The sequence below is a fragment of the Cygnus olor genome, chromosome 17 (assembly GCF_009769625.2).
Source record: "Cygnus olor isolate bCygOlo1 chromosome 17, bCygOlo1.pri.v2, whole genome shotgun sequence".
Classification (NCBI taxonomy): Eukaryota; Metazoa; Chordata; class Aves; order Anseriformes; family Anatidae; genus Cygnus; species Cygnus olor.
In genome coordinates this window covers 5,238,114-5,262,641 of record NC_049185.1, presented here as the reverse complement: position 1 = coordinate 5,262,641, position 24,528 = coordinate 5,238,114, and the positions used below count along the sequence as shown (strand labels likewise).

Genomic DNA, 24,528 nt, shown 5'->3' with positions numbered 1-24,528 from the left:
TTCGGTCGCTGGATGATGCAATTGGACTTGCTGCCATGTGCACAGTGAGAACCTCCATACCGCCACAATAACCTACCTGCAAGGGGAACTTCTTCCCATCTCCTTCACTCTGTGCTTATGCCCTTCAAATCTGAGGTTCTCCACCCATTAGGGGTTTATTACCATCTGTAAGGTAACTGTCGTATTAACCTTATCAATGCCCATACTTCAGATGGTGAATTACTTTGAAGTTTGGTCTCAGTTGAGGAGTTGGAAAAAGATGCAACAGAACCCCAAACAGTATAAAGGACAATGTAAAAATACAGTGCCTGTTTTTCAGTTAGTAAATGGTGACTCTGTTAATGACTGCAGTTCTAATTAAAATATGCAGTAAGATATGAGATCTAGATGATTGAATTTCATAAATATAATTCAATATTATACGTTAATCATTAAATTGTATTAATATGTTGCTATAACTTTATAATACCAAAATATGCGTAACAATGTAATATAGATTAATAATATATTAACTGTTATTTATTGTGTAATCTATAAGATTTATCACAATCTATTCATAATACATTTATTATAATAGGCTGTTACAGTGTAATATTAATCAATTAATATTACTAGGTGTTATTACATACTGTTCTTATGCCTTTGATGGTATCTCCCAGAGTTTTCACTGGATTTGATATGCTCCAATCTTGAATTCTTGAGTATTTTCTCATGAAAATGGAACTCTATTGGCATGCATACCTTTGTTTGCACTGACAACTAGACACAGAAGTGCTGTTGTAAATCTCTGCAAGTGTATCTTGGCCTCTAAGGGTCCGTAAATACCTGAACTCTTTTTCATGCAATATAGAAAGCCCTTCACGCTGGCAGAGAGGGACCAGAGAGTCAGCACAATACTGTGTGTGGAGATTTGTGCCAAGGCAAACTGAGCTCCCAGGCAATGATAATAAATGTGAAAGTATTAAGAAACAAACAAACAAACAAATAAATAAATAGAGGTCGCAGTCCTGAGCCACCACATGTGAGCAGCTAAGCTGTGCCTCACATGGGAGGGTCAGTGCAGACATTGCAGCGTAATAAGCCTGAAGTTGAGTATTGCACCAACAAGAATGTAAAGGTTATGCACTGAAAGAGAGAAGGAGGCTCAGCCTTCATTCATGTATGTAAAGGACTAACAGGATCACCTACAGGAGGCATCTGTTGGGATAGATCACAAAGACATCTTGGCATTTGCAGAAGTGGTCTAGGAATAACAATCTCTGTTCCCTTTCTTGCCACTTCCAGGTCTCCTCCTTGGCAGCACAAGGGTTATTTTCCAGATATAGATGTTTGATTTGCTGAGCTGAAAACCAAATTTGAAAGAAATCTGGAGAATTAATCTGGTGTTAACTTCTCCATAGCGTTTGATGAAAGCAAATGGGCAAAATCCACTTGAGTCTCTTGGTACCGAGTGGCTAGGGTTTCCAGCCCTGATATGAAAAACCACCATAACTGGTGATTCTTTAAGTCCCATAGAATAATTTCTGAAAAAATGAAACATGAAAGCCATGCAGGGACTGAGAAATTTTATGAGATAAGTGATGTTTTGCAATGCGGTGAAATGAAGAGTCACATTAGAGCTGTGAAGGCTTTTTACACATGCCTGTATTTGCCAAGTCAGAGATGTGGAGACCAAGAAACGATTCTGCAGGGACCATGGTTTATCTTGGACAAAACCATGTATTTTTCTTGGACTATTCTCTCTTCCCCCATATAACCTTACGGGAAGATACAGCTACAAAAAAACAGTGTTGTCCATCAAATCCATTTCTTGAGATATCATACATGAAATCGTATTATTTAGCTATGAGATGCATTTTAGTGAGTGCAAGTTCAAAGTCTGTACTGAAATACACGTGTAAATCTGCCCAAGTTAATCTCCCCTTCCCACTAATATAGCTGGAAAATGATCACAGGTAACAACCTTTATAAAGACAGCAGGCAGATATGGAGCCGTATCTCAAACTTTTTTAGTGCAAGAAGAGCTGGGAAACTAAGAGGCTCTTAAAGAACCAGCTGGGGCCTCTTGGGCTGTGTAGCAGCCCATGCTGCTCATCATGGCTCTGCTACGAATTAGGTCTGCCTGCCTCAGTGGTCATTCTCTTCCCAGGTGCTCTGGTTGCTGACTGACACATGTTGGACCTCAGAGCTTTTGGCTCTAATGTTTTGCAGAATTGCAGAAACCTAGTGCTTTATTAAAGCAACTTTGTTATGCTCTTTTACAGAAGATGTATGGTGTGGACACTGGCAAGATTTACTGATTTTAAAAAAGTAATTAAGCAAGGCTAGAGTAAACTATAAGGTAAAGTAAGAGTAAATATGAAGGTTTGAGCTTTGTATTTCATATGTGCTTAGCTTTTGCTTCTTTGAGTAATCCGACACTGGCAAGATTTACTGATTTTAAAAAAGTAATTAAGCAAGGCTAGAGTAAACTATAAGAGTAAATATGAAGGTTTGAGCTTTGTATTTCATATGTGCTTAGCTTTCACTTCTTTGAGTAATCTGACAGAAAGAAAGTACCCTGTGTGCAATGTATGATTGATGCTGTGATTCACCATGTAGGCTGCCTTTGCTTTGTAGTTTGCTCTATGTGGCAAGAATGTGAAGGCAGGAAGGCTGCCTGAAGCCAATAAGCAGCGTGGAGATTTCACTCTGAAGTGCACCAGCAGTGAATGTGTTAAACGTTTTCATCAGAGACTTAAAAAAAAAAAAAAAAAGGCAGGGGGATTTGCCAGAAAAAGTTTAGTTTATAAAAGGGAGTGAAAAGATTCTCACATGTCAGAGCAGGACAGAAGAAGTACACCATTTCCTTCTTATTGTTTTTTAATCTTAAAAAATATAATTCTCAGTCACAGGGGGCAGAGCCCACTTCAGTGAGACCTCCCACCCACAGCCGCTCTACTTCCACCCTGAGCAAAGCAGGCGCCTTTGCAAAAGGAGTTGAAGCATCCCGGCTGCCTGCGGCGGCGTAGGAACAGACATGTCTACAGGAAGGATCTGTTGCCTGGTGCTGCTGACCCTCGGGGTGCTGGCACTGGTGGTTGTGCTCGTGGTCATCCTGACTCAACCCAAGTGCGGTCCTCAGCACTACCTGCACGGTGCCGTGGCTGCTGACACCGAGACCTGCTCTGACATCGGCCGGTATGTACACGGACCTCTCAGTTTGTCACTTTACCCGTTGTGTACGTTGTGGGCTCAGACTGGCAGACAGGCACACGTGCTGACTATGGGAACGAGCTGGGTTTCTGCCTCATCCCCACCCATGGGGCTGAGGAGCAATGCTGCTCCCTGGACGCTTTCTGTCGGCAGTAGAGCAGCTCAGGGAGCAGATGGAGACCTGCATCTGCAGCTGATGCTTATCTTAAATATCTAATGTCACGTACGTGGCCTTTGGGAAGGTACAAATATTTATAGTGTACAGATGCAAGGTTGTTTTTAACAGGGGAAACAGGAAATTAACTGATTACTTCATGGTGGTAAGTTGGTTGGATAAGTGGCTTAGAAATCATCTAAGGAAGAAGTGAGAGGAGCTCGCAGAGAGCTGCAGCCAGGCTTCAGCAGAGGCGAGGAAAGCAGGCACACTGGGTGAGTAAAGGGGATTGGGCAGCCCAGACCCTAGGGTGTGCACTTCTGGACCGAAGCCTGCAGCAGGTATATCTGCTATCAGGAAATACACTGTATTGGAAAACAAAGAGTAGGTTTAATTGAAAGTCAGCTGAGACAGCATAAGTACAAAAGACATACTTACGTTGCTTGGAAGGAAGGACGTAGATGTAAGAAAATCCTCCAGCTGCCCAGGTTGCAACACTTCAGTTTGTATAACAACTTTTCTCTCAAACATTTTAACTCTTATGTTATTACTTTACTAGTGCTGTTGCTTCAATTCTTAAACACTTGCATACATGAAAGTAGAAGGAAGGAACGTAAACCTTCACAAGCTACATGGATGCTGGAGCTGTGTGCTCTGCCTTGAGGCTGGAGGAGTGAGTCAAGAGCCAGTGTCTTTGCACCACACTTGCCATGTTCCATGTGTGGTTTGTGCAGTGACATGCTGACACAGAAGTTGTGAGTAGCTGTGTATTGTGGCTGTATGTATGTCAAGAAATGAGATTTTTTTTTATGCTACACCACAAATTAGTTCCTCAGAGGAAAGAAGAAGGATCTTTTAAATCAGTAGTAATAAAAGAAAACTATCAGACTACTCAATCTGCTGGAGAAATTGCAGCATAGTTTGCAGCTATTGCAGTTTTTAACTTGAAGCAGTGTAGAATCAGCTGGAGGGCACTGAAGTGAGAGCCACAGAAATCTGTGATCAGATCAACAACTGAGATGCTTTGGCTACCTGGCTACTGCTGCTGGGCTGTCATCTGTCTCCTTCCTTTCTCTCTGCAGGAAGCTCCACCTGCTTCTGTAGCCTCAGCCATCGCTGTAGCTGCACCTTCTGCACATGTGCTGGAAAGGTCTGTGGAGTCCCTCTGGTCTGACAGACCACCTTAGCTTCTCTACAGATAGTTTGCCAATGATCCCCGCAAAATTCTCTCCTTGCCCCAACTTCCCATCACACAATTTTTCTCCTTCTCCCCAGCCTGAACATCACATCCCGCTGCTCCAAATAGATCAGCTCTCTCTGCCTGTCCTGCCAAGTGCTCTGGATCTCCCGAGCCAAGACCATTCTTCTCCTTCACCTTGGCTCTAGACACATCTTCTGCTTGCTGGTTAGCTCTACTCTGCTTTTACACTGCTGTGCTCCTGCTTTGCACGTTCAGACTTTCTTGGAAACATTTGTGCTCATTTAATGGTGTCCTTACACTTGGAATAAACCAAATTTATGTGCTCTTCTCCCAGCTTGAGCTGTCTGTTGTTGTTTCTTCAATGGACCATAATAAAAAGAAAACGGTTCGTATATGTTCATCTGCAGCAGAGCTTGGGATCAGAAGCTTTGTATAACATCTGCACTTCTGTTACTGTCCTATTTCTTTCTTTGTCCCCATTGGCCCACAGTGGTAGCTTACAAGGAAAGGACATCTTTTCTTTGGGGGAAGTGTACTGCATGCTCTGTACGGTGTGTGGTCTTGTTCATTTTCTCCCAGGCCTTTCTGTGGTGTTATATCTGTATGTCTCAGCTATCTCACGATAGTCACCACTAAATTAATTCTCACAGCAGTGGGGGAGAAAATGATGTTATCTCAGCTGTATAAGCAAGGAAGCCTAGCACAGAAATAACACTGCGTGGATGCTACGTGAGAGTTGCTTTGACCATGGTTTCTGCCTTTCAGAGCAGCACGCAGTGCTCAGCATACATCTGTCAGTGACATCCCCTGTGGCTGTGGGGTGAGGGCTTCTGCAGGCCTGCCCCATGGCTCTGCATGGGAACGCCAGATGGGGAGCACAGAGTGTCCTCCTCCTTAATATTGGCTGAACAAGATTTCAGCCTCACACAGGAATTTTGTCGCAGCAGAAGCAATAAAATCCAGTTTCTCAGTGGCTGTATTTCTTAGCCACCAGGCCCTTCTATTGCCACCTGGGCACTCCCACTTCATTTCCCACTTCCGCAACAAAGCGAGAGTGGGGCAAAGCCACGCATCCCTCTGTGCTCAGCCCCAGCGCCTTCCTAGACACTGCCCAGACAGTCAGTTGAGTGCTTCTGAGATTTAAACAGCACTGTTGACTCTTCTGTTCAGAAATATGTAAACTCTCAAAATCATGAGGGAGGAAGCAAGAAGAAATAATTAATTTGGGGTTTTTCTTACTAAGAACTGTATTTAGGTCTTCACTCTTTCTGCAACTATGCAAACATTTGCAAGTTTTTACACCGTCTCTTTGGACTTGGACTGATGTAAAGAGTTGGGGAGTTAGGAGAACAATCATGATTGTTGAGATTCCTGCTGGCACAACAACAACAGGGACCTGTACAGCCATTCCTGAGTCCATGCTGGGCCCTTTGCTACCTGTGCTGCTGCTCTCTTCTGCCCAATTGCCTCACGCCCAGCTCTGTGGCTGCTCCTTCCCACATGTATCCCTCTCCCTGAGCTGGTGTTGGAGCCTGGGCAGTCACTATTTTTGCTCCTCTCATCCTACCAACTTGTACACCCACCCCACTCACCTCTGCTCCCAAATTTTTCAACCATACAGGCTTTCTTCCACGCCAGTCCTGTCTCTGCAGCTCAGCCACCTCACTCCTCTCCCATGTCCTCTATGTTTGAGGCAGTACATGGCATATCTCTTTGCTGGTCTTGTCTGGGGAGCACTGACTACCAAGGGTAATAATCATTTCCCTATTTTTTTTTCTGGGACCCAAAATCATGATAAGCATTTTTTTTTTTTGGGGGGGGGGGAAGCTGTGCTCAACCCCTGCTGGTCCAGGATGGAACAGGCTCATTTCCACTATAATTGCTGAGAAATCACAAGAGAATTAATCTACCAAAGCTGGGTAATTCATTGTTGACCATATACATATATACACATTATATGCATATAATACACCCACATATATCTAAAATAAAAACTATGAAGTTTCTTTTTTTTTTTTTTTTTCCTCAAGGCAACCAGCTTTGCCAAATTAGCGTGAATTGTTTGAACTGGAAACAGACCACTGCTGCCTTTGTGCATGCACACTCCAGAGCTTTCTAACAAACTTTCTAGAGGAGTTTAAAAATAAGTAAAATAGCAAAACAACACATTTCCTCAATCTCATTTTTGGTAATTACTGAATGCTTTTAGCAGAAACATACATAAAGGAAAAGAGCAGCCTCCACAGCACCATGGGAAAAAATTCAGGCTTCGTGGCTTGGATATGGTAAAGCTTTAGTCAAATGAAAACCACATGTCATAATTGAACCTGTCAGCCTGCCTGCCCCACTGATGAGAGCAGGAATAATTTCAACCAGTCCCTAAAGGCAAAAGTAGAGAGAGAGTCAACAGCGCTGCTTTGTCCCTGCTTTCCTGCACAGAGCCTGCAGACCCTCTCTCTGCCAGCCCCCCGGGCTGGCCCCCAGCCACCCCTTTCATCCTGCAAATCCCCCCTAGCCCCCAGAAATCCATGTGGGGGATGCTCAGAGAATTTCCAGTGCAGGACGAGCACAAAACCAATCACACTGGTACAGTGTCTGAAGTTTCGCAAGTTAAAAACAGCACCTAGTCTTTAACCTACTTCCATTTTTTTTTATTTAATCAAAATCTTATTTCCTTTACAAAAAATGAAACCCAACCCACATATTCTGCTGTCCAATTTGCAGTGAGTTGTCATTAGCAGTAATGAAATTTCTGGGGCATTACATGATCTGCATTGGCTTAAGTGGCTGCCATTTAAGACGGAATTTTTGTGCTCTCTTTACAGAGCTTTTAATTGAGTTTATTGAGAACTGAACCTCTTGCTCTAAGAGCAATAGTGTCTTTTAATGAGTGGGATGATGGGTTGGGGAAGACACCTCAAGGTGCTTGAGGGAACCTTGTAGCTCTAATTCATTAGTACAAGAAGGAGAGCGTGGAACAAATTCCCCGCTCCCGTTTGCTGCTTTTTCTTAATTTGTGCTCAGTTGTCATCTTGAGGTTTGGGTTTTCTCTCTCTGGAGATGGTGTTTGTATATCCCAGGGCTATGTAAGGTTGGGCTTTCTGAAATTTTTATGCAACCCTTTTGGCTTCGTGCAGAAAGTGAGCAATCTTGGCAAGCCTCCAGCGTCATCATTCTTGTTGGCAGGTCCTGTTCTAGACTTGCTATTGGCTCATGATTCCCAGTGCTGAATGAGGTCGGGCCTTTTGCTGCAGATGGTTTTACTGCTAGAGACTGGGGACTGAAAGCAATATTATGCAACTGGTGAGTGTGCCTCGGTAATTCGTCCTCATGTCAAGAAGCCATGAGGAGGCAGGAGGCAATTGCCCTGGCAGCAAGTCATACCCAAACCCACCTTCACCTCCAGCTCTGAGCCTCTTGTTTCCACCTGGCAATGGAGGAGGCTTTTTCCATCAACCATGCAAAAAGCTTTATATACCCTATCAATACACTGTTTGAACTCTGCCAGCCACTGCTCTGCATCCATTTGTTTCCCAAATGGCAGAAGCAAGAGCCAGCATGAGGCCACAGAGAAATTTAGGAAAAGTGCTCATTCCCAGCAGTAGTATTTGGTGCAGAGAGGCGAGCTGACCTGACCTGGCCCAGCAGCCACCTCTGGTCCCACTTCTCTAGCGCAGCCTAGCACGAGCCCTGGGAACTGGCTTCCTCTGGAACAGAGACCCGCCTGGGGGGGGCCACGCGGTGGGAGGGTGAGAACGTAACAGTCAGAAAATGTTTGTTTCCTGGGACACTATTCAAGGAAGAGGATCTGCTGCAAAAATCCTGTTCAGTGATGGCCCAGCAGCATTTCTGAAAAATCTTTATATCCCAAAGGATTTGCTTTCCCTTCTTCTTGTGTTTTAATCACTTTAAATTGGCAGCTGGCCCCTTTTTCATAGAAACAGCTGTTGCTTTTGCTCTTCATAAATCTTAGGCAGGCAACTCTGATGTAATTAATGGATGGTCTCATCCCAGCCCCCAGCTTTCTTTAGTAGAGAGAAAAATATATATATAATTTAAAACTTAAGCATTTAAAGTGCATTTAATATGGCTTCAGGGCTCCTTCTAGCTGAGCAGAACTGCAGACTTGGTCTACAGCCCAGCAATGCTCATCTTTCTTGCGAGGGGGGTGTGAGGAAAGTACCAGTATTCACCCTTCCTGGGCAGGTGAAGCATTGTTTCAGTGCTGCTGGAGCTGGACCTGGTTGTTAACATCCTCTTCTTTAAGGAAACACCATTTCTGCTCCTATCTTTAGGAAAACACTGTTAATGGCCAAACCCTAAAGCTGAAACTATGTGGCAGGAAGGATATTGGACAAAATGCATTGTTATCAGATCTTGTCAGCTGTAGTGCTAAGATGTCTCTAGAGATACCTGATAAGGTACCAGACTTCTTTGCTTGAAGGGTTATGTGTCTCTCTGGGGTTTTGCATTATAATTAAACTAATTGTAGCAGTGATCCAAATAAAGGAAGCAACTGAATGGGACAGGGGGTACTCCACCATTCTGGCAGGCTGAGAAAGACATAATGGCCCTAAATTCCCCAGGCATCACTTCCAAGTAAGTGGCAGAGCTCTGGCTGAGTGCAGACATGGGAAGCTGAGTGTGATATGCCAAGAACCAGCTCAGAGAGCATTTTTCCTTGTCTTTCAGTCATCAGAGAGGCTGGAGGGGGAATGGGAAGCTGCTGAGACTGGGGTCCAGTCCGCAGGTAGCAGAGTGTGGCTGTGGGCCCTGGACTCCGCTTTGATCATGGGGACACATACCAGGCTTCACAGGTAGAAGAGCAAAGCAGCTCAAAAGAAGTCTTTTTAATAACTGTGACCGGGATTTGGCTTTACCCTTGCTGGGATCAGTGGCTTCTGATCTGTTAGGCTTCTTTTTCCTTATCTCTTCTGTGCTGTGGGACCCAGGAGTGCTGAGATGTGAGTGACAAACTTGTCAGGCACATGCATCTCCCCAGAGTCTGGGAAACATCAGTGGGGTGTGAGCTCTCCCGGATGTGTCTGTGTAACGTGGTGCTGGACACGCTTCCTGCTAGACTGTGGGGAGCCAATATAATGCCTAGTTTGGGGAAGAAATCTCAGCTTTCTATGGGGAATGGGGCTTGCTGGCAAAGGAGCAAGCCCAGCATCCCACAGCCCATCCCATACTGAGATGTTCTCAGGTTCTGCACTCTGTGCTAGCGGGTGGGAAGTCACAGCTCTCCGTCCCATGGGGCTTGCTGAAATGCAGCAGGCACCTGGAAAGCCTCCTTCCCTTGGGCAAGAAATAGGCCTGAGTGCACATTTTTAGATGTGGTATCTGCTGCCAGAGGTGACAGTGACAAACAGTTGTTCCGCAGTAGACAGGAATATAAGGCACTTTCAGATCATCTGGAAATTCTGTTTTTCTTGTCATCATGTTTATACTGCAGAGTGTGCTTAGTGAGGGCTAGTGACCAAGAACAAAGCAAAACATGCTTTGCTTTTCTGTGAAAAGGTGTCCCTGTGTTGCCTGCTGGTGTTGTTTCCGCTCTGTATTGCGGTAACACCAAGGAGTCACAGCCAAGAATCAGGGCTCCACTGCACAAGGAAAAAGGAACAATAAAGACCACCTCCCGCTTTCTGTCGTCCTGAGGCACTCACAAAGCCACATCTTGGGCACGACCCATCTGAAAACTATCGGGTCAGCTGGCAGGATGGAGCAATTCAGAGCTAATAAATAAGCACTTGATTTGCCTGGGCCGTGCCAGGCAGGATGTGTCCATGCTGGCAGTGCTGCTGAAGTCCACTGGCCAGTGAATGTCGTCTCTCACTTGCTCCTTGATGCTCTGGGGGATTTTGTGTCCCTTTCACCAATGGCAGTTACAGTCCAGGTCTTAGCTACTTGGAAGCCTGCTACTTTCTTTAGCAGCCAGACAAACCTTTTCTGCTGAGACTAGCACCTCTTCTGTCCTCACTGATCTCAGTGAGAGCCAAAGGCACAGCTGCAACCTGGAGTTTACCTAGCTTGTGCTATTCTGGCTCTGTTTCTAAGTGGGAATGTTGGAGGGAAGGAGCATGGATAAGCTCATGTTAAGAAACTCAGGTTTGTAATGCTTTGTACATATGGCACTACATTTGCCGTAGTTAAAGGGTATTTAGCCCACACTAAACAAGCGTTTGGGAACACCACATGATTTTAGCATAATCTAGAGGCTGGAAACAGGCCATCTAGGTGCACAAATATTAAATGAATATATTAATTGTTGCCACCCTTTGGAGTAGCAGTGTAGCAGGCATATGGGCATAACCTGTGGGCTCTGGGGAGCACTGTCCTGGGCCCATGTAGTGGTCCTTCTCCTCTCCACTCTTTCCCCAGCTTTCTAACACGCTTCCAGGGCCTTCTGCGGCATAGCCCTGAGCCTCAGTCACCATTTTCAGGGCGACAGCCAGGGAGCAGCTTGCTGCTAGGAGGTTGAAAGCTGTTCAGAAACACAAACAGAAAGCCCCGTGGTTCCCTACAGTTTCATTTCTTCCCATTTCTCCACATGCCATTTCCTTGCAGGCAGCTGTTCCAAGGGCACTTAAACAAAGGAAAGGCACAATCAGTCTGTCTGTGGGCAGCATCCTGTTCACAGCGCCTGCAGGTCCCAAAGATATCAATGGCTGTAAAATAAACAGCAGTGCCTGTGTGTGCCCTTTGTTCTTGTCACAGCCTCTGGGAGCAGTTACTCTCCGGTTAATGAACTAGTCCACTTTCCCTTCTGGCTTTGTCTTATCTAAGCAATACTTCAACCCGAGCAGTCAGAAACCTTCCTAGCAAATAGCAGGGCTGGCTACTGGCAGGCTGCATGAGGAAACCCCACCCCACTCCATTTCCACTGCAAGGAAAAGATTTTTTTTTAATGGTTGCCCTTGAAGGACAGTTTGTTGAGACACGTTTCTCTAGCAGGAACAACTGCATGAGGCTGCCTTAATCCCATGTGTGGTCTTTGGTGTGGCTTTGCCTAGGCAGAAACCTTTTTTTTCTGCTTGTTTGGTGTTTTTTTGATGTTGCTGTTGTTGTTTTTTTGTTTGTTTGTTGGTTTTTGATTTGTGGATCTGTGGGGAGGGAGAGGGGATTTTTGTGCTGATATCGCATAAGCCCAGGAAGACACATTGTGGGAGCAATCAAGTAAGGCTTCAATTTTATGCTGAGATGTTGAGTCTCAGGAGTTTCCTTCACACAGATCCATCACTCCTGCTTCTGAGCCCCTGGCCTGTTGACCAGCATATGCCTTTTTAGTGGGGACGGTAGGTGTGGAGCCGGAAATGAGTTGTTTGGCTTCCAGCATGTGGAAGGCTCTTCCCTCTGCAGTGCATGTCCTCCCATGTCTGGGAGCAACTTCCTTTCCCCTTTTGTCAAGAGCATTTGGGAGTGGATGCAGTTCCCTCTGTCCCATGACTCCTTGCCCATAGGAAGACCAGCCTTGTGCAGCTGTGGCACCAGCTACTCTTTCCTCCTGGAGACTCTCTGTTCCTTCCCACTAAGTTTTCTTTCCCGCTCCCACAGTGGAATGCTCTTTTCCACGCTCTCCAGCCCCACGTAGATATCGACAGCTTTCTCCAAACTCTGGCTGCTCTTGTCAGTTGTCTTTTTTTCCTCCCTTTCTACCACAGGGACATCCTGAAAAGTGGAGGCACAGCTGTGGATGCTGCCATCGCTGGTTTGATCTGCACGTCGGTGATGAACCCTCAGAGTTCGGGCCTGGGTGGCGGGGTCGTATTTACTATCTATAATGCCAGCACAGGTATGGGCCAGCCCTGGATGATCCATGGTGCCTCGTCTTCTGCAGACACCTAGCTGCCATGGAGAAGTCAGAATCCTTCATGTTCTCTGAGAGATTTTTTTTTATTATATAAAAGCTCCACTGAAAACCACACAAAATGTGCTTTTGCTCTTAACCCAAAGCACTGATTACAGGAGCTATCCTGAGAGCTTTCCATAAGCAGAGCAAGACTGAAGAGTGCAGCTGCTCACAGCGAGAACATGTGGTGGTGGGGAAGGAGCTTTGGATTTCAAATGAAATGACTTTGTCCCTTCTTCACCTCGCAAGGAAATTATATTTCAGTGTCATGTATCTGACCAGTGCAGCAAGGTGTGAACGGTGCGCTCTGAGCTGCCACTTGGGGGGAGCACTGCCATGGAGGCAGATGGGAGCAGGGAGAGGCGCGTGTGCTGGCAGAGCAGGCAGCAGCCTGGGGCTGTCGCTGCCTTGGCTCAGCCCTTGGCTGGGATTTCAGAGCTTCGTCCTGCACCAGCAGCTCAGGCAGCACCAGCTGCCGGGGGGGAGCACCTCACACTGCCATCACTGGCGTGGGTTAGACTCCCCACAGCAGCACTGAGGCTTCCTGCCCCATGAGATGCATCTTCCCTTTGGAAATCAAAATCTAGCAATTTGCAGGGCCTGCTGGAAGCCTTTCTATGTTTGCCTTAACCCCTAGTGTTATTGTGTTCCTGCTTTTATGTTTTTAATGTTTTGTTGTTGTTGTTTTTAAACTGCCTTGGCTACTACAAGCCCCCAGAGCTTATAGATGTTGATAGCCAAATCAACAATGGGCACAGTAACAATATCGTAGTTTTAAAAACCTTTCCAAATAGTATCAGAGAGTCACGAGTAGAAATTCTTGGGTTTATCTTAAGCAATAGCATAATTTGGCAAAGCACCTTTTTTTTTTTTTTTTTTTTTTCTTTTGGCAGAGCCATGTAACTTCTCCTCCTATCAACAACCCTTCTCTTCTGCTACCTGAATTATGCTGCTGCACAGAGCCTTGCATGGCCATGCATGGCTCATGTGCTTGGTACAGTAGCACCATGGATTCCTGCAACACAGCTGGCTCTGTGGCCTGAGACAGAAAAAGAGAGATAGAAGGCAGAGAAGGAGGAGAAACAATTAGGTTAGATGCGAAATACAAGTATATATTGAGCGTTTCTTTTTTCCTTTCAAGTTTCCTGATACACAGAGGTTACAAACATGATAACCTTGCCTTGCCATCTCTTGGAAAATAGCCATCCAAGAAGCATGAGGCTCATGTTTTGTCTCTGACACATCCCACCTGTAGAAGAAGTGCAGGAAACTGCAAGTCAGCCATGAAGCAGCATGTCCCAGCTGCTTGGACACAGGCACTGGCCTTGTCCTTGTACCTTCGGTGTCTCTAGGCAGGCACTGGTCAGTCTGCTGAGCTGACCCAACGCATGATGGTCACCTGCCTTCAGGAAGAGTCTGTTATGCATTTCTCCATTCTCTTTTTCTAGGAACAGTTGAGGTGATCAATGCCCGTGAAACAGTCCCACAAGGGTTTGCTCGTGTTTTGTTGTCTGGCTGTTCTTTACCCATCGGTAAGAAACAGGTCTGTGTGCCCGCAGTGTGTGGTGGGGGCACAGAACTCAGGGTGGGGGAACTGGGGACCTTGCTGTTTGTCTGAAGTCCTGTTCAGTTACCCGTGTTCTTCCTGGACTGATTTTTTGAAAAAGACAAAAAATGAAGTCCATAAAATTCCTGTTTAGTAGTAAAATTGGCACACTGGCGCCACCAAGGGAGTGGGGAGCAGAGCACGAGGAGAAATCACTATGTAATTACTCTTCATAGGAAGTCTACATTTCAAGATCAGGTTTCCCAAAACACTCATTTCCCAGCAGTTTGTGATGGTTTTACCTTGCTGGGCAGCTGAACTCCACCACAACCACTCTCTCACTCCTCCTCCTTAGAAGAAAAGGGGAAGAAGAAAATATGCTGGAAAGAAAGAAAAAACTCACAGGTTGAGATAAGGACTTATAGCAGACTTAGTTCTGCCTCTGTAAATCCACACTTCCACTGACATGCTTTTAGAGAGGTGAAACCAACAGGCCAGTGACTTACTAGGTGTGACGCTGCAGTTCTACTCTTCAGGTTCCCAATGGATTGCTGTACCAGGAGAAATTCGTGGGTATGAAGAAGCCCATAAACGATATGGCCGCTTGCCATGGAAAGCTCTGTTTGAACCAACCATCAAGCTCCTTTCAGAGCCACTTGTTATTTCTCCAGTTATGGACAAAATGATCCATCACCCATGGTTCTCCAAACCCGGACGAAACCTGTGGTAAGACTCCTGAATTAAACTCAAGTGTAAGGACCACTGTTCCCCCAGCTCAGATCTTTCCTCTGACACGGAGCGCAGGCTGCTGCTGCAGCGGCTGCCCAGTAAATACTTGCTATGGACAGAGAGAATAACGGAAATGTTCTTTTGGAAATCTTTTACTGTCAACAACTTTTTTTTACCTTTTTTGTTTTCCAGTTTAGAGTGGCTTGGCATAGCAAACCTTTCTGCTAAGCCCATCTCCTCATGAGGAGGAGCTGGATGGATGTCGCCTGCCTCCATCTGTATGGAAATTTTTCCCTGACAGCAGGGTCCTGCAGCTGGCACTCATTCGGAGAAGCCAGGGTCAAAGTGTTAGTCCCATGGAGGAAACTTTGTCTAGGGTAAAATGTGCCTGGTGTTCTGGGTAGGAATCAGTTGAGAAGCATTTTTCTCCATATAGACGACAGCATAGCACTAGCTTGGAAAGTATACAAAATACATAAGCCGAATCAGCCTTGGATAGGAAAGTGAGTCTGGCACTGGGAAGAGACTAAGCACATGCTGTAAACTGATGGATGTTCTCCTTTAACAGCCCATTGATATGTGATGGTCAAAGGTTTTTGACCCGTGGAGAGACCTTCAGGTGGCCAGCACTGCAGCAGACACTGAGAGCTGTGGCAGAAAATGGAGCTACAGCATTTTATGAGGGACAGATAGGACAGGCCCTGGTGGAGGACATCAAGAAGGCTGGTAGGTAACAGCTCTATTTAATACGAACAGACAGGCCCCAGCAATTGTCTAACAGTGAGGAGGTACTCGGGGATAGCTAACACATGCCATTTACTTGTCACTTGGAGTGATACCTGGCATGGGAAGGGGCCACCTTCCCCTAGCTGTTGTAATTCAGGCCCAGAAGAAGGTATGAGAGCCACACACTTACCCATAGTATGCATGCACTGGCTTCTCCAGTTCCCTTAGGCTTTGTGATGTCCTGGGGTTTGGCAGTAGCTGAGGACATGTGAAGACGTTGTGCTTGGTGGAAGAAACTCAGAATATACAGGGATGGCTCTTTAGAAACCTTACCAAGGCCCTGATAATATCCCCACAGTACCTACTAGAAGTGTCTGTTAACATGCTAATGCCAGCTGTTCCTCTGGTTTTCCACTGAAGGGTCCATTCTCTCAATGGAGGACCTTAAGGCATACAAAGCAGAAGTGTCCTCAGCTCTGAACATTACCCTGAACAATAGCACCACGGTGTTTTCTCCTCGACCGCCCATGGGAGGTGCTGTGCTCCTGTTTATCCTCAAGATACTGGAAGGTAAATTCTTAAGAGAAAAGGCACTGCAAGAGGTTTGCAAAGAGCATTGATTAGGAGCAGTAAAAAAATATTAGGCAGAAAGGGTGTTGGTGAGCTGGAGAGGGCCCCAAAGTAGCAGTATGATCATGCTATGCAGCAGGATGATGAGCTGGCTCGTTCTTACAGTGTGTCAGCATCACCATAGCTGCTACAAAGGCCAAAGGATACCCGATTTCTCAAGACTTCAAGAAGAATTGAAGTCACAATGGAAAGTAGCACTCGGTTATTTCTGCCCACATCCTGCTAAAGTGTAGGGGACACTTGGTAAGAACTAGGATGGGAAAACAAGGTTCATTTAAACATTTTATAAAATTCCTGAAGAAACATTACTGTGCATCTGTTAACCAAATGAATTCATCCTCCTCTTTAGCGTATAAATTTAATGAAGCATCACTGGCAACACCCAAGGATAAGGAAGAAACCTACCACCTCATTGCAGAGACCTTGAAGTTCAGCAATATGCTGAGACCCCATATGAGTGACCCAGCCTTCTCCGATGCTCAGGTGAGCTGGTAAAGTGCACAGGAGTAGGGAGTAGCCACAGACACGCACAGCACTGGCAGCCTCTTCTGCACTGCTTGACAGAGAAGCAGTCTTCTACACTGTTTTTTTTGTTTGTTTTTTGTTTTCAAAATCTGCATTGTCACAAACTCATTTTAACCTATGTGGTAAGCCGTCAAGAAAGCTACCTATTGTCCAGACTATCATGCCTGCCAGTACAATGCTACAGAAACAAGTGATGCTCTGACACCCTTGTTCTTCGCAGACACAGAAGGAAAGAAATTCCTTAGAACTGTTAGTCAAGTAACATTGCTCAGCTGGCCAAGTGTTGTGGTTTAACTCCTGCAGGCAGCTAAGTACCACAGAGACATGCACTCACTTTCCACAAGTGGGATGAGGGAGAGAATCAGACATATAAAAGCGCAAGGACTCGTAGGTTGAGATAAAACAGTTTCCTAGGTAAAGTGAAAGTTGTGTGTGCAAGCAAAGCGAAACAAGGAATTCATTCACCACTTCCCATTAGCAGACAGCTGTTCAGCCACTTCCAGGAAAGCAGGGCTCATCACATGTAATGGTTTCTTGGGAAGGCAAGCGCCATCACGCTGAGTGTCCCCCCCCCCCCCCCCCCCATTCCTCTTTTCCCCAGCTTTTATTGCTGAGCACGACATCACATGGTATGGAATATTCCTTTGACTAGTTTTGGCCAGCTGCCCTGGCTGTGTCCCCTCCCAGCCTACTGCTGGCAGGGCAGCAAGAGAAGCAGAAAAGTCCTTGACTCTGTGTAAGCACTATGTAACAACTAAAAACGTTGCTGTGTTATCAACACTGTTTTCATCAAAAATCCAAAACACATCATCATATGAGCCTGTATGAAGGAAGTTAACTCTATCCTAGCCAAAACCACGATAACAAGGCAGAGGTAGGGTTAGGCTGTTTGCTTTGGCTGCAGTTTCTGTTCCATGGTAGGCTGGTGCTCACTTGCCTGATAAAGAACGTGCACATGGTCACATCAGTGATGAGGTGCCTTAGTATCAAGTTCATTTCAATTTCTGTGACAAGACTGGCCTGAGAATTCAAACTAGAGCTAAACACTGCCAGTGTAGGCCTTAGAGCTTTGACCTTGGAGCTGAATCCCCCAGGCTCCTATGTGTCCAAAGACAGACATGCTTGTGCTTTTGCGATGCTGACTCAGTGTCCTTGCTGTGATTGCAGGTGACCGTGGAGACACTGCTGTCTGACAAGACCGCTGAGCATGTCAGAAGCAAAATAGATGCTTGTGGTGACCATCCACTCAACTATTACAACTTGTGGGAGTCCATCTACAACCACAGATACAAAAGTATGGGCACAAGCCACATCTCTGTGCTTGCTGCAGATGGCAGTGCTGTGTCTGCCACCAGCACCATCAACTACCCGTGAGTAGCCAGGGAGCTGGTGTTTACTTCAGTAACATAGGTCTTGTATTAGGCTCACAGGGTTTCTGCAAGGGCTGCTTAACAGAAAAACAAAACAAACAAAACCCACCAACCCTTGGGCTTTACCGCTTTAGGCAGTTTCTTGCTTGTGAATGCTTTTTTCATGTGACAGTGAAGGTCTGTCGGAATCAGCCCAAGGCAATATCACAATTGACAAACATGTAACTTGCCAAGCTCTGTGGGTTGGGCAAATCCCCACATCTACGGGTTACAGAGAGATTATCTCTGGCTCCAGTACAGCAGCACAAATACCTTTCGGACACCTTAATTAAGGTGGCTGCAGGCTGGCAAAAAGGAGGGATAACGCAAGATGTGGCACGTTTGTCTAGTATCATCCACAATGGGTGAGCACTGGTCACTGAAAGGCTACTTCCTTCCTCCCTGCAGGTTTGGCTCCTTTGTGTATTCTAACCAAACTGGGATCATTTTAAATAATGAGCTTGCTGATTTCTGCATAGTGAACAGAAACATTAAGCCAGGTGAGCATTCTGAACTTCAACATAAAACACAAGGCCAGGAGATGGAGAATCAGGGCAGGAGACTGGGCAGGGACTATCTACAAACTGTAGGTACTTTTTTTTTTCCCCTAAGGTTGTATGAGAGCAAATTTGTTTCAGACTAACAAAGGATTAAGTCCTGTAGTGTGTCTGTGTCTACTCACTTATGCACTTACATGAAACTGTGAGTTTTGGCTTCTGATGAGGGAAAGCAGAGATTTAAAGACAAATTGCAGAAGCTATTCATGGATGGACAGGTAAGGGACGGAACAAGTAAAGAAACCACTATTAAGACAAACATCCTAATTTTTAGGCCTTTCTATGAAAAACTGCAGTTACATGCACAGTCAGGAAAGGCTTACACTGAGTTCTGTAGCACAGTACAGAGAAAGTGCTTTGTGAAATAAGCTGTCCTTGATGCAAGCTCCCTTGGGTTTGCAAAGAAAAAGGACATCAGTACTGCAATGGACAATTGCTGCTAATTGTTCCTTATCTGCGTCGAATGAGCTACAGCTAGACCTGAGTACATGCAGGGTGCGCTGTTGTGCACCAAGAGGTGTTTCCTATTTAGCCTGTACCATAAAGGGGCAGTTTCTTGTGAGATGGGGTCTCAGCACAAGGAATTTATATTTCTGGAAAACGTGGACTTCTTGAGGAATGAGCAGTAGCATGGTTTTTTGTGGGGAATGCAAGAAGAATGAGGTAGATAAACCTGTGTGTCCCTCCAGTGCTCTCACCAGCCACATGGGAGAAATAAGACTTTCTGCTTCTGCTCTAGGAGAGAGGCCTCCCTCAGCAATGGTGCCTTCTATTCTCATCTCCAAGACGGGAGACATGCTGGTGATTGGAGGAGCAGGTGGGGCCCGGATTATCAGCGCTACTGCTATGGTGAGTGAACAGGTACTGCATAGTAACACCTTTCACCAAGCAAGCAGAACACACACAAAACTTAACAAAATAAATTATTTTGCTGCTGTTAGTACTGCTAAGTAGAAGGCCACAGTGAAGAGAGCCTACTGCAGACTCATTCTCTCCTCACCTTCTTGCTTTTAGCATTTCTGTGGCAAATGCAGGGGTAGGTTCAGCTCTGCTGTTGTATTATTGTACTTCCATCAGGAGGGAACAGGAATGGAGGAGGTGGGAGAACCCACAGCAGCCACCACCTCTTTCAGCTATCCCAGACTTCCAGCCATGGTCAGTCCCACCTGCTTTTTCTACTGTTGGTCACCATGAAGAGAGGATACTGGGGCTAGAGGGACTTCTTATAGTCTAAGTTTGCACAATCCTTCTGGCAGGATTTGGTCTGGATTTACACCAGTGTGGAGGAGGACAACATGTGACCCAGGTTTTTATTCAGTATCTCCAGTGAGTGTGGGATTTGTTTCATTGCAGGCTATTATAAACAAGCTGTGGTTTGGCTACGACTTGGAACACGCCATTTCTTCTCCCATCATGCATATTAACAATGGCAACATCTCGTTTGAGGAACACTTCAGTGAGGTGAGTGGCCTTGTTTGGATCCTGTTGTCTTCTCCATCTGATGGGAAGGAGCTAGCTTCTGTAACTCTCCTCAATAATCTGTATTTTGCTTCTAGCTAACCGCCTTCGTGCTTGAATCTCCCTCAACCTGACCCTGTAAACACATCCTTCATTTCCATACCCGGCAGAACAAAGACCTCAGACCTATGCCCCATTCACTCCATTTTCTCTGCTCTACTCCCCACAGGATGTTAGGAATGGCCTGCTGAGAAGAGGACACAAAGAAAGGAAAGATGAATTTGCACTGAATGTTGTGCAGGGAATTTCAAAGGAAGGAAAATGTATCGCTGCTTACTCTGATAAAAGGAAGCTGGGGAAGTCGGCTGGTTATTAGCAAGAAATCCCACCACAGTTCCTGTATTCTAGTCAAACCCACAGGAGATAACTACTTTGAGAACATGCTTTGGCTTGGACATGCCAATATTGCCTGTTCCCATCAGCATGCCTGCCAAAGTGTGGGCAAACTTGTGATTACACCTAGCTCCAGGAGACTGCAAGTCACCCTCAGGCAATACAAGGACAGGTTAGCCAGCCTTGTTTAGAGCTACACACTCCATTACTTACACAATATACAGAACAATATTTCTCATGAGCAGATCAGCTGTTCAGAATAAGATAATAGAAGGTGCAAAAGGAAACTTGGTCCAAAACTCACTGGGAACACTGCGAAATGATCCAGCTGTATCTTCCATTCCTGCTGCAGAGCAGAGTTGGTTTCTTTCAGGCTGTTGCCATGCTAAGCTTCCTACTACTGGAGCTCAACAATATGAAGTAACTATTTTGGTTGTAAGGATTATAAGAAGTGTCTGTAGGATCAGGATTATAAAATTGTATGCATCCAGACTTCGAGAGTGGGTTTGGAATGGGAAGAGAGCAAAATGCCACACTATCCTTTTGGTTTTCCCATCCAGAGGAGCCCCTACTTTTCCCAAAGGTGGCAGATGAAATCTGTGCACCATAACACAAGCCTTCTGCTATGCATACTCTGCCTTGAGGAAGCGATGGATGCCATGAGCTCTGAGTAACTGTGCTGAAGCTCCATTCAACTCTGTGTACTGGTGACCTTGAGAATAAGCCTCCCACGGGGCAATGTGAATTTGGTGCTCCTGGGAGGGACAGGCCTCAGCTTAGCTCCCCGAAGGCACCTCTTCCTATGGTGAGGGGAGGCCCATTCTGCGCCAGTTCTTCCTCCTCAATGCCTGCAGAAAATAACTTGTTTGGGAAGGCAGGTGAGGATAGCAGTGGAAAAAATGTGCTGTTTTTGGAAGCTTTATAACTACAAAATGCAAAGGATAAATAATCTGAATACTTCTTTTGTAGCCATGAGCTTTGCCTGGCCAGGCAAACACCAGGACTGTTGAGAAGTGGTGCCGTGCTATCAAACAGTCTCAAAACACTCTTCTCCCATGGCCTAAGGAGGTGCTCCAACTCCTTGTTTACCACAACTAGTCTCGACTGTTCCCTAAAGATTACAAGGATGAAATACTACAGCTATTTAAGAGACAGAGACAATGTCAGAGGGCACTAGCAGAGCCGTCCCCTTCTGCATGTTTGTTCTCACCTCCCACGTGGCCCGTAGTATTCCTAGTAGACAAACAAATAAGCTTCTTCTGTATACAATTTTTGTTCATTTGGAGGGGGTATTTTTTTTTAGCCATATTCAATTTACATAATTTGCCTAAATTTTCTACTTTCATTAATGACTCCTTTACCTCAGCTACCAGTTCCTGGATGCATTTGTTCTGTTGTCAGAAATAGCACCCCAACTGCAGAGCTGTTACAGGGGAAATGCTTATGGGTACCAGACAACATGTAGAGCTCACATTTCAGAACCACACAGACTAGCTAGACCAGATGTTGGCTTTAGCATGATCTGTAGTTATTTCTAGCTAGACCAACTGTACTTAGAGCTTACAAAAAGCAACCAAGAATGGCCTGGCTAGTGGTTCTTCCTTCCTCAGTAGGTTTCAGGGCAGAGCCATGGCCTGTGCTCCATCATTTTTCACTGCCAGAGAAAACAAGCCATAAAGTAACTGGGCTTCCTAATTCCCTTCAGTTCTGACATACCAAAGGGTAAAACACACCTCAGTAATCCAGCTTATGCAGCCTATCATCACCTTTCCAGTGCACTACTAGCACAGCTATTTCTCACCACAAAGACATGGGAATATTATCTGTAGACCAGCACTCACTGCAATTTCACTACTTTGCTATTAGCATTGAAACTGAGCCAAATAAGCAGTTTTAAAGCCTATCACCACTTTCTTTTGCAAGACAGAAAGAAACGAGTGTGCGAATCTCTCACTGTAGCAGAGACTTCCACTCCTGGCAGCCTCACTAGCAAAACATGTGGTGATGGTGAGCATTTGTACCACCCGCAGCACCTCTGCTCTTGCCCTGCCGCCTCCTCAGTGCTGCTGAAACTTGTCTCCCAGCAACAGTCCAGAGTCGGCCAGCTTGGTCCCTCTCCATTCAAGCTGACGCCAACAGGAGAGCATTATTTTTCTACTTAGTCAACTTATATGGATTTTTAAAGCACCATTGTACAGATGCTCTATTTTCTAATGAAGTTTTTAAATTATATTTTTAATAAAGTGTTTTTAAACCTGTCTGGAAATTTCTCTTCTAAAACTGTTGCCTAGCTTAGCACACAAGCAGTTGTTTGAGAGAGTACTTTCACACAGGTGCTTCCAGCAGTAAGAGCTGTTCATCCAGGAGAATCAATAAGCTGCTGGAGAAATTGAAGAACCGTGCAGAAGACTGCATATGCCACTTGTCTCTTGCAGCTTGGTTTCGGCACTTCCATGTAGCCCTTGCCAGAGGCTGGATGGGCCTGTGGAAACTGGTATGATTGGTCCACAGAACAGGTGAAGGAGATGAACTCCCTCAGGTATGCTCTGGATTGCCTTGAAGCACTACAGCTCCTTTTCAAATCCACTGGAACCAGTTGAAGTGACATGTCCCGTTCTCCACACCCTGCATTATATCTGGCAGCTTACATTTAGACATTAGGTCTCTGCTCAGAAGCAGAAGGGGCAGTTACATTCAAAGGGCTGGGAGACAAGCAGGAAGAAGTCTTTTCTTGTGCCTGAAACATTTAGACACATTGAATGGCCTGCAATGCACAATCTGGTTTACAGTATGAACCACTCAGATGCACAGAGAGAGCCTCAATGCAGCGTAAGCAGTAGAATGTGGAATCAAAGCAGGAGGCAGATGTGCATGCCCTGTGCACAAGTACGTCCAATGAGATGTAAATACTACAGCACAGGGTAGTTTGCTTTAAAAAGTAAAGGATGCAAGGGCAAGCCTCAGTCCTGTTTAGTTTTATAAATCAGTCCTTTGTGGTGATATGTTAAATAAAAAAAAATCCAGTAAAGAATTCAAATGCATTTATGAGAGTTGTTTAAAGCAGAAGTGTTTTTAGCTGTGGTAGTAGCTGAGGTCTCCAGAAGGGAAGTTGTGTAAAATAGGTTATTTATAACAGAGAAGTTTTCTGACTAGATCTCATAAATTCAGGAAGGAAAGTATGACTTCTGTACAGTGAACTGTTAGAAGCAGCCCAGCAGCAGTTACACTTGTTTCAGAATGCATGTTTGTCCAACAGTCATTTCCCAGAAAACAGCCCAGTTTCGGAGCACATGCTTTTTCTGTTGTACATCAGACTAACTGTAGTGAGTGTAAAGTTTCAATAACTTATTTTGCTATGCAATAATTTTATTTGCTTATTCCTCAGATATCACTTGATCAAGAAAGAGCTCAGCTGGTCCTGGGTTCAAAGGGCCAAGAATTTTCAACAAACTACGGCTGATGCTGCTCCATACATGAACTTGTATCTAAGTTTCCTAAAATGCCCTGCAAAGTGGATTTAAAATGCAGCCTGCCACTAACACCCATCCTAGAACTACAAGAATTGGAAAAGTCACAGTTCAGTGAAACAAAGTGTACAGGTCTGGCCACAAACCAAACTCATTCTTCCAGGAACACAATGACCACATTGTTAACAATCATTGTCTTAGCTCCACTGAACACATCCTCATCAGTAATAGCTCAGGAAAAAGGAGCACAGTGCACATCCCAGGGTACTTTTGGTAAAAGCCACTTGTTTGGTGGGAGTGTTACAAGCAAATATGTATCTCAGAGTCATAAACCTTTGATTTAACCATGGTCTACCTAGCTATCACTTTATACCTTGAAACTAGACTCGCCTCAATTCCAGAAACTATTGGGAAAGAGAGGGTGCATGATGCCTAAAGTCTTTTTTTTTTTTCCCCTCAATACAGTTCTTACAAATTGACAGGAAGTTTCAACGAGGCACATAGATGAGATCATTTACTGTCACCTGTGTTTCCAAGATTTCATAAACATCCCTAGAGTGTGCGAACATCTGGGAACACTCATTTTTTGATCTCAGGCTAAGTTTATCTCATCTGATATATGATATGATAGTCCATGCTGGTAGGCGAACACCAAAGGGGTCCCCAGGGGTCGGTGCTGGGTCCGGTCT

The 24,528-nt window shown here is 45.3% G+C and overlaps 1 protein-coding gene across 2 annotated transcripts; it reads left to right on the top strand.

The window, feature by feature from the left end:
- Nucleotides 1–2,804: 2,804 nt before the first annotated feature.
- On the top strand, nt 2,805–22,630 carry GGT5 (gamma-glutamyltransferase 5). Of its 2 annotated transcripts, none has more exons than XM_040577698.1 (12): nt 2,805–3,180; nt 12,212–12,342; nt 13,848–13,942; nt 14,469–14,671; nt 15,243–15,400; nt 15,821–15,970; nt 16,380–16,513; nt 17,723–17,925; nt 18,373–18,464; nt 19,261–19,370; nt 19,875–19,982; nt 20,209–22,630. In XM_040577698.1, the coding sequence occupies exons 1-12, from the start codon at nt 3,020–3,022 to the stop codon at nt 20,353–20,355; spliced, it is 1,692 nt and encodes a 563-aa protein (XP_040433632.1). In that variant the 5' UTR covers nt 2,805–3,019; the 3' UTR covers nt 20,356–22,630. The 2 variants fall into 2 exon arrangements, with proteins under 2 accessions (XP_040433632.1, XP_040433633.1); XM_040577699.1 differs by having other exon boundaries at nt 2,807–3,180; nt 13,848–13,931; nt 14,482–14,671.
- The last annotated feature ends 1,898 nt before the right edge of the window (nt 22,631–24,528 follow it).

Excerpts from the sequence above, each read along its gene's own strand:
- GGT5 (XM_040577698.1), top strand. The coding sequence starts at position 3,020 with ATGTCTACAGGAAGGATCTGTTGCCTGGTGCTGCTGACCCTCGGGGTG. Across the intron at positions 17,926-18,372 it reads ACCAGCACCATCAACTACCC|GTTTGGCTCCTTTGTGTATT; the intron begins GTGAGTAGCCAG and ends TCCTCCCTGCAG. Across the intron at positions 18,465-19,260 it reads GAACAGAAACATTAAGCCAG|GAGAGAGGCCTCCCTCAGCA; the intron begins GTGAGCATTCTG and ends CTTCTGCTCTAG.